A 10,131-nucleotide genomic window follows, 5' to 3' on the forward strand; every position below is an offset into this window, starting at 1 on the left:
ACCTGAACAGCTTTCCCTTTTCAACTTTTTCATTCAGCCAAGCCCATATCCATTTATTTTTGACTGTGCTCTCAACGGCAGTCACGTCCGAACCTTTCTTTAATCACTCGACTGGACCGCGGCCACACGCGGGAGTAATGTAATTCATTTTCTCTCGATAAACCTCCGCCTACTGCTTTGAAAACCTGTCATGATACCGTCCCAAATGAAACAGCGCAGCGGAGTATTTGCATTGGCACCTGTTAGCCTTAGATCAGTGGTTTTCAACCTTTTTCGTGTCAAGGACCCCCAAATTCACACATATTAGCCCACGGACCCACCATTTGAAAAGATATGCCAGGGACTCAACCATTTTGATTTCTTGGGGGTCCCAATCTACACTGTATCATCATGATTAGTGTTCATTTAACTCTGAGAGCGTACAAATGGAACCAAATGGACCCGTTAGGGTCCATTTGGTTCCATTTGTACGCTCTCAGAGTTACAGACAGATGAGGGTCAATTTGGTTCCTAACTATTAATTTGGCTGGGGACCCCCTGGAACCCCCTCAAGGACCACTGGTGGTCCCCGGACCACTGGTTGAAAACCACTGCCTTAGATCAAGACTCTTGTAGATCGACCACCCCCCTAGTTCGCCCTGGAATGTCACCAGTAAAGGCCGTATTTCTCCAAACATGTACAAATGCAAAATATAAGTCTGTGGCCGAACGCCACCCCCCCCCCCCCCAAGTTTAATTCCTGTTTACATTGAGTGTAATTCCGGCTTTCATCGGATGCGCCCCGTCACTACCACCCATTAGAAACTTCCGACAGAATCGGTCACAGACGGGATTAAAGCACTTCTTAATTGAAAAATATGGACTAATTTATTGCACAAATACTCCAGACACTTAGTTAACATTTGAGGCAAGCGGGAAAGCACATTATATTTTGCATTTGTACAGGTTTGGAGGAATACGGGCTTTACTGGTGACAATCCAGGGCGAACTGGAGGGGTGGTCGCTAAGACTCTCGTAGATAAAAGTCACAACTCGATAAAATGTACTACAACTTTTTTTGACTGACAAATAATCCTCTCGAATCTCCAATTGGCAAACATAGCAAGTGTTCCGCTGCTTATTTTAATGCAAAAGAACCTGAGCGTACGTTTATTGTCAAATACTGCTGGTCCTTCCATGTCAACAAATAATTAGATCCTGCATGTTGGTTTGTTTACTGTTGAGTGAGAAAACAATGTTACACATTAAGATAATCATCTGAAACACTTGATCTGGTCAGTAATCAGTTATTTTGTATTTTGAATGCTTCAATTGATGTTTTCCAACTGTTTAATATATATATATTTTTTTATTGTATTCATTCAGTGGTTCTCAAAATGTTAAATGTCATGAACCCCCATAACTCTGAGAGTGTACAAATGGAACCAAATGGACCCTTATGTGTCCATTTGGTTCCATTTGCACACTCTCAGAGTTGCAGACCTGTAAGGGTCCATATGGAACCCTCTCAAGGAACCCTGAGGGTCCCTGGACCACACTTTGAGAACCACATATTTCTTTAAATTACACGATGGTATACGATCGGTACTCTGTATCGACCGATATGCAAGTTATGGATATCGGAATCGGTATCGCTGCGTCTCTAGTTCCATCAGTTTTACATCGTCAGTAAACCGCTTCTCACACGGACCCACACAGCGCCTCCTACAGGCCTCCTTCCTCCTCTGCACCTCGACTCGACCCGACTTCAACCTTGACCTCCGCATGGCTCGCCGCCACGTGCGCCCTCAGGCTCTCCTTCCGCCTGAAGCTCTGGCGACACAGCGTACAAGCGTAGGGCTTCTCCCCCGTGTGAACCCTCATGTGCACCTTCAGGTTCTCCCTCAGACTGAAGCCCTTCTGGCAGAACGCACACGCGAAGGGCTTCTCCCCCGTGTGACTCCTCATGTGTCCCTTCAGCGTCTCGTTGTTGGCGAATCGCTTGGCGCAGACCGCGCAGCCGAAGGGCTTCTCCCCCATGTGCCTCCTCATGTGTATCTTCAGGTATTGGCTGCGACAGAAGCGCTGGTCGCACACCGTGCACGCGAAGGGCTTCTCCCCCGTGTGCACCCTGACGTGCGCGTTGAGGTTCGCCTGGCGACTGAACCCTTTGCCGCAGAACTTGCAGTCGAACGGCCTCTCCCCCGTGTGGCTCCGCATGTGTATCTTCAGCGTTCCGCTCTCGGTGAACCTCTGCTGGCAGACCGCGCACGCGTACGGCTTCTCTCCCGTGTGCGTCCTCGTGTGCTTCTCCAGGGCGGAGTTCGTCGGGAAGGCCTTGCCGCACACGGTGCACGTCCGGTGAACCTGAAGCAGTGTTGATTTAGACAGAAAGTTTTGATTTAGTTTTAGTCATAGTCTCTTGAATACAAGTCCATTAGTTTTAGTCATATTTTAGTCATCTGAAATGTTTTACCATTAGTCTAGTTTTAGTCGACTAAATATCATAAGATTGTAGTCGAAATAAATCTACAGTTGATTTAGTCTATTAGAATTTATTTTGGCAGTGCCTTGTTGGTGTCATAATGGCTGATTTTACACTTGGTTGCATGCTGAAAATAGCAGATCTACAAGCTCACAACGCGTCGCAGTTGTGAGCTTGTAGATCTGCTATTTTCAGAGCTTAACACCCGAGCGCAACCAAACATTAAATGACTTGTCTTTTAGTTCTACTGGATCTCTTCTCCACTAGATCCCTCACTGACATTTTAGTCTAGTTTTTATTTGTTGACAAAATTGTCAATTTATTTAGTCTTAGTTTTAGTCATCGTAGCTTAGTCTATAATTGTTTTTTTATTTAGTTTTCGTCAGTGAAAAAAGGTAGTCAACGACTAGTTTTGTTTTGTCGACTAGTTTTAGTAATCAACACTGACCTGAAGGTGAAGTTTCAGGTTCTCGGTCGGCTCCAGGTGTTTTCCGCACAGGCCGCAGTCGTTGTAGTGAAACCTGACGTGTCTCCGTAAGGAGACCGGGTCGGGAAAACTCTGCCGACACACTTTACACCTGGATTCGGTCTCATCCGCCGTGTGGCACCTCATGTGTACCTTCAGCGCTCCGCTCTCGGTGAATTTCAGCTGGCAGACCGCGCACGTGTAGGGCTTCTCTCCCCTGTGGGTCTTCGCGTGTTTCTCCAGGGCGTAGTTCGTAGGGAAGGCCTTGCCGCACGCGGTGCACGTCCTGTGAACCTGAAGGTGAAGTTTCAGGTTCTCGGCGGGCTCCAGGTGTTTTCCGCACAGGCCGCAGTCGTTGTCGTGAAACCTGACGTGTCGCCGCAAGGAGACCGCGTCCGGAAAGCTCTGTCGACACACTTTACACCTGGATTCGGCTTCACCCGCCCATTTAGCGTCGACGGGCATTCCGACGTCGACGGGCGATTCCGACCTCGTCGTCATCTTCGTTTTCACGGCGTTCAGACGTGACTCCGCTGGTTCCTCGCCGCCGTCGTCCTCGTAGTTGCCGTCGTTATCGTCCTCCTCTTCGCTCTCTGCTTCTGAGCAGTCTGAGGAGAAGAGGTGGTCGTCCAACGTGGATTCTAAATCGCCGGCCGGCTGCGACGCTGCGCAGAGCTCCACCTCCTCGTCGCCACGCTCCGCTCTCACGTCGCGTCCTTCGGTGGAGGAGCTGGCCAGAGGAGGCTCTGTGTCCTCCCTGTGAGGAGGACACTTTGGGTCCTTCTCCTGGGACAGACCGGAGCTCCTCTCCTCCCAGCGCTCTGGAGGAAGTGGGACCTCCTCCTCCTCCTCCTCCTCCTCCTCCTCCTCCTGCTCATCCACAGGGAGGTGATGGAAGTCTAGAAGGAGAAAAGGAGCAGCACAACGTTACTTTACATCCAGTGGCGTGCACAGACATTTTGAGGGGCAGGTGCTCAAGTAAATTATACTTTTTTTTGTTGACTTGGTCTGTTCTTTTTTCCCCTCTACACCTATACCTCTTTGCCAAAAATAGCAGATCTACAAGCCCACAACGCCTCGCAGCGCGAGGCGTTGTGAGCTTGTAGATCTGCTATTTTTGGCTAAAGTTCTCCTCAGAAAAGGGATGCTAGGTTTCGAGTGGTAAAAAGAAAAATCATATCACGTAAAGATTTGGCGGACCCCCTGTAGTAACTCTGAGGACCCCCTAGGGGTCCCTGAAGACCCCTGCTGTAAACTGGGAAAAAAAAAAAAGTTTTTTTTTTCTTTTCAAAAGGGCACTTCTGGTCAAGAGGGCAAAGGGCAGGTGCTCTAGCACCACCTAGAGTCTATCTGTGCACGTCCCTGTTTACATCAGCTGCACAGGACAGATATGACAAAATAACTTAAATGTACAAAGAAATGACTGACACGATTAATAATTCGATCTTTCAAAACAGTGCCTAGTATAGATCCCTGGGGGACTCCCATCAGCTTGCCACCTGTTGTGTGAGCTTGTAGATCGGCTATTTTCGGCAAAGATATTTAGTGTAGAGAGAAAACAGGAGGGGGCCTGGACTAGTGGTCCTCAACCTTTTCAGGCCGTGACCCCCCCCCCAAAATAATCATATTTAAACTGGGGACCCCCCACCCCTGACAAGCACTTGGAATTGTAGGCGTTGAGGCTTTACATTTAGTTTGACTCGGTTCCACCTTTTAATATTGTGAAAATAGCAGATCTACAAGCTCACAGCACCTCGGTGTTAAATTGGAATTATTTTCAAAAATGTTAAATGTTTTTAAGTAAAGTAAAGAAGAACATGCTTAAACATTCGACACTAGACATTTTGTCAAGAAGTTGAAGGATAAAAAATATATGTATATTATTTTTATTATTATTATTATTATTATTATTATTATTACCCTTATAATGATGTACCGTGCTTTTTTTTTAAAACATATTGGACAAAATAGCCAATTTTACATGGAGGTGCCCAGATGTCCCTAGTGCCCACCTATCCTGTATCCTGGCAGACAACTTATTGATTATCATTATGTTACCATTAATTAAGACGATTATTATTAAATGTCCAGTTTGGCCATGAACAGCATGAATGTGTGACTCATCACTCCATGTGTCACATCATGACGCTAATGCCGTTTACTGAACATAATATATGTTTGATTGCTACTGTTGATGAGGTCTGTTATATTAATGTATGTCTTTATATGTCTTGATGAATTGAATACACAGGACCACAATGGAAACGAACCCTCAGGATTTTTTTGTGTTCTCCTTTTAGCATCATCCTGTATAATCCTACCTGTGTTCTCCTTTTAGCACCATACTGTATAATCCTACTGTTAATGAATTATTGATACATTAATAAGAAGACAGGGTCAGTAAAGCTGACCTCTACTGCTCTCCCCAAGTCACAAGTTGAAGTAATAGCTCACCTGAAGCTATTTAAAGACTCATTATAATGCACCTACTGAAAAGGCTGACCACATGCTGCGAAGGGCATGACTTGTGACACAGCACAAAATAGATTCGGACAAATGGGACAGCCCAGCTAAAGGCAACTAGGTTGCTTCATTCCTGGCACCAAGGAGCATACATGGCTCCCAAGAAAGGCAAGGTATGATAGACTGGTCAGGAGGGGTTGATTGATTGATTGATGTACTTTATTTAGTAAGACAACAACCAGAGCTCCAGCTAACTCGCAACGACTGGACGCGTCCTATCCAATGCTAACATTGCCTTGTAAGCTACTAGAAGTAACATCTAGCGTGACGCGTCGTTCACTTTGCAGTGCCACCTTACAGGCACCTCACAGTGTGAGAGAGAGTTTTGTGCTCTCCTAAATCCACGGCAGGCTTTGAAAGTACCCACTTCAGAAAGAGGTGACGTGCATCACCTCTCCAATGACCAAAACCCACTATGGAAGCCGTCGAACTGGTGCGATCTGACGGCATCCTAGAATTTATAGGTAGGATGTGATGTCATATACCGTCTCATCGTGATGTCAGATTACGTCACACTGGCGTGATGTCACACTGGCTACATACAACGTTACAACGTACATACTGACAACCGACATGGCGCAGGATTCAAATTGTATATATACTAGAAGTTCGGGCCGGCGTCGTTCACTTTGCAGTGCCACCTTACAGGCACCTCACAGTGTGAGAGAGAGTTTTGTGCTCTCCTAAATCCACGGCAGGCTTTGAAAGTACCCACTTCAGAAAGAGGTGACGTGCATCACCTCTCCAATGACCAAAACCCACTATGGAAGCCGTCGAACTGGTGCGATCTGACGGCATCCTAGAATTTATAGGTAGGATGTGATGTCATGCGTGATGTCATGCTGTCGTGAGATTACGTCACACTGGCGTTGTGTCCATATTCGGGATGACCGTCTCATCGTGATGTCAGATTACGTCACACTGGCGTGATGTCAGATTACGTCACACTGGCCACATACAACGTTCGTACATACTGACAACCGACATGGCGCAGGATTCAAATTGTATATATAGATAGATGCGTATGTGCTCTGAGTGACTGCAACCAATAAAGGAGTTCATCTATTCTACTTGTTCTGAAGTTGTGTCCATACTTCGCCGCAAATACCATGACACTGCCTGTGTTCTCCTGATAATCCTACCACTGTACTGTGTGCAAACTGTTAATAAAGTATTCAATCAAATCAGTCAATCAATCATACATGTCTGTTTTTCCTCTTTCACAGTCATTGTGTCACAAACCTGATGGATGAGCTTTGACATCAGGAGGATCCACCAGATCCAGATGTTTCCTCCGTAGATCCACAGGATCCACCAGATCCAGCTGTTTCCTCCGTAGATCCACAGGATCCACCAGATCCAGCTGTTTCCTCTGTATGTCTATCTGTTGCTGATACTGTACTAATGTTTTAATAAACACATTTAATATCTCTTCAGCCACAGAGGAGATCCGTTCATTGACGAACAGCCTCAACATCTGGATGTCAGACATTTACCCACTGATGCTTTGAAGTCCACTAAATAAACAATGTATCAGAACTACAATGTATCAGAGATACAATGTATCAGAACTACATGTATCAGAGCTACAATGTATCGTTCTTCTCCAGCAGAGCAACAATGTATCACATCTGTTTCTGTTCCGGGTTAAAGTCTGGTGGGGAATTGATGCTTTATTGCCACCTGCTGGCGAAAGTCTGTAACAGCAGCTTCTATTTGATCTCTTAAAGGAAACTTTGTTTTTTTACAACCAAGGTTTATATTTTAGCTTGTAATTAAAGTAAATAAAAGATGAGTGTTATTTTTTTTTTCATTTACTGCTTTCTATAGTTTTGGCAGTTTTCGCGATATTTTTTACAGTGGGCGGAGGCATTCTGTCCGGTGGCTAAATATGCCTTTTTTACACAATAAAAAAGGTCCTGTGGTCTTTGATGGCCAGATGTGAGTTATTGGGGGCTAGAAGAGCCACTGTAAATAATAATAAATAAAACACCAGGTTATTATGTAAAGAAAAATACATGCATGAGGGGTCAAAATAGGGTGTTTTTATGATTCTGAATCCATTGCAATCATTTGTTTTGCACCAAAACCACTCCTTGGGCTAAAAACGGCCGTAGCCATGTATACTTTTTGTGTAAAAAGCCCATTGAGATTGGGCCGTTTTTAGCCCAAGGAGTGGTTTTGGTGCAAAACAAATGATTGCAATGGATTCAGAATCATAAAAACACCCTAGTTTGACACCTCACATGCTACTTAAAACAGAATTAAATTTTGATTTTTTTGGGGGGATTTTTTTAACCAAGGTTATGGTGGGTACCCCAACTTTAAGGAGCTGTCAAAACTTCTCCTAGGGATACTGCATTTCAGTCTTTGTGAGATGTGTTACTAGACACCTTTGCAAACACATTGGTGAAGATTTTCTTTGGTAAGGAATTTATTCCAAGACTTTTTTAATATCCCCTGACTATATAGGATCATAGAATACAGAGAGACAGTGTAGTGTCTCAGTAAACTAGGATCACGGGTAAACAACCTAGCATCAGTCTAAACAATATACTATCACAATAATAATCTGTACAACAGGTTATCAGTGAATCTAGCAGCTGTCGAGCTAAATTACATTTTAAGCTTGTGGCGAAGCTAATAGCTTACTGATATTTACTGTTCGACATAATCTACTCAAAGTATAAACTGCCATGGTTTAAAAACTTTATTCATGCTTTCACAGACATGGTACACATGAGATGAATGAGAACCACTCTGAAGCAAGTTTAACAAAGGTTTTAACATGTCAAATACTTGTAAAGAGCCTAAAAAATACCTTTTGCTTTTCTGAATGTTAAATATGATGACCAGTAGTCAAAACCACAGCAAATAATCTTAGATTTTAAAAAAAGAAGAAAAAGGAATAAGAGTATATTGGCTAATCACCCATTGCACACATTCATAATTGAGGTTAGGAAAAAAACAGTACACATGTTACAATTGTCTACTTTCATATAATGATTAAAACAGATTTAATGAAGGTATTAGACATTTCAAAGTGTTTATAATGATGAAAAATAGCCTTTTGTGTTTTACATCATCTCGAAAGATTCAAAACACTCAGTGCAGGTGGCAATTATTCTAAAATGGTATGTAAAACCTCAACAAATGTCTAACAATCCATCACGTTCTCTGAAGTGTCCAAAAATGGTTTGATGTGTGAATGATTACACAGTAGGAAAACTATACAATCTTTAACATTTAACGGTTATGCGAGGAAAATAAATTAAAGAAAAAGTTAGGTGGAATGTACATGAAAGGAAACAAAAACATTGAAATAAGTTAGTTATGTGCATGGTAACAGAACACCCAGCTACAGAAGAAAGGGCTAACGGTGTTGAAAACCATTAATCCACCAAACATCAGATCTCACAAAGTAGGTTTTAATCTCTGGGTCTTTCAAATAGAAACCATTTCATCGCCGGGGAAATGTCTAGTTCTTCTCAAGTTCAGTAGCTGTGTATAAACACTTAACAGAGATCAATCAACAACTTGGCGCAGAGCGCTGTACAGCATATTAACCCCTAATTTATTCTCCCATTGCATGACGGCAGCATCACTTGCCGCAGAGAACTGATCTTCAAGCCAACATGATCATCTTGAAGTTACGGACCTGTAAGGGTCCATTTTGTTATTTGGGGATGGTAGTATACACTGAGCTTAAAGTGCACCCAAAGATGAACAACAATACAATTATAATCTTATTATGCAGGTTCAGACACAATATCTCAACCCCCTTGTCATTTAACAATGATGCGTTTTTAGAATTTGACCTTAAAAAAACGATTTACCATTTCTCATCTCCGAGATACGGTGGATTTCTTCAATGAAATGCGCATTTCAAAATCAGCCATTAAAGTGCAAAAATGGTTCTGTAGTGACTTAAATATGAAAGGGTTGAAACTGAGTCTTATAAATACAAAAAGCTTATTCTTCAAAAAGCCCAACTCTTCCCCAAGACTTTTCTTTTTGCTTAAGCATGGAGCCTGATTTATACTTGGTTGTTGTGCACCAGAGTTGTGTACCCAAACATTGTTTGTTGTGCACCAGAGTTGTGCACCCAAACGTTGTTTGTTGTGCACCAGAGTAGTGCACACAAACATTGCCACAGAGCTTTGCAGGATCTGCTATGTTCGGCGTGCAACATTAGTGTTGTGCAACCAAGTCTGAATCAAAGCATGACACTGACCGTACATCTGACTTTAACATCCAACACTGTGAAACTAACAAAGAAATGAATGACAGTGGAATCTAGCTGTTAAAACACTGTATGTATGAAGAGGAAGAGAAGTGGAAAAACACACAACACGGTATACCATCTAAGAGCCTGTTGTTCACACAGAGACTTCTGCTTTTCAGTCGTTTCAATTACTGTCCTGTAGCCAGACTAGGTGTTGCGATCCGGAGGAACCGTTTTCCAGAACCGTTTTCTATCACACTGTCAGAGCTGGTACGTGGGACTTCAATTGCAATACATGTGGTGCTGAAACCTTTCTCATTTCAAGGACAAACATAACTCTGAGTGTAAAAATTTTTACAAAATTTTTACACTCTCAGAGTTACAGACCTGTAAGGGAACCCCCTCAAGGCCAAAATGATATATTTAGTCAAATATAGGAATGGTTAAAGGCAA

General features: G+C 43.3%; 1 protein-coding gene across 1 annotated transcript; it reads right to left on the reverse strand.

Moving 5' to 3' along the window:
- Nucleotides 1-1,523: 1,523 nt before the first annotated feature.
- Nucleotides 1,524-6,998, reverse strand: LOC311062033 (uncharacterized protein). The gene is made up of 3 exons (XM_084080792.1): nt 6,696-6,998; nt 2,913-3,829; nt 1,524-2,346 (listed from the first exon to the last, which is right to left on the reverse strand). Exons 1-3 carry the CDS (start codon nt 6,943-6,945, stop codon nt 1,705-1,707), a joined length of 1,809 nt encoding a protein of 602 aa, XP_083936918.1. The 5' UTR covers nt 6,946-6,998; the 3' UTR covers nt 1,524-1,704.
- Between the last annotated feature and the right edge of the window lie 3,133 nt (nt 6,999-10,131).

Source organism: Gymnoscopelus microlampas, assembly GCF_963454915.1.
Source record: "Gymnoscopelus microlampas genome assembly, chromosome: 15".
Classification (NCBI taxonomy): Eukaryota; Metazoa; Chordata; class Actinopteri; order Myctophiformes; family Myctophidae; genus Gymnoscopelus; species Gymnoscopelus microlampas.

Excerpts from the sequence above, each read along its gene's own strand:
- LOC311062033 (XM_084080792.1), bottom strand. The coding sequence starts at position 6,945 with ATGTCTGACATCCAGATGTTGAGGCTGTTCGTCAATGAACGGATCTCC. Across the intron at positions 3,830-6,695 it reads TGTCAAAGCTCATCCATCAG|ACTTCCATCACCTCCCTGTG; the intron begins GTTTGTGACACA and ends TTCTCCTTCTAG. Across the intron at positions 2,347-2,912 it reads ACCTGAAACTTCACCTTCAG|GTTCACCGGACGTGCACCGT; the intron begins GTCAGTGTTGAT and ends ACACTGCTTCAG.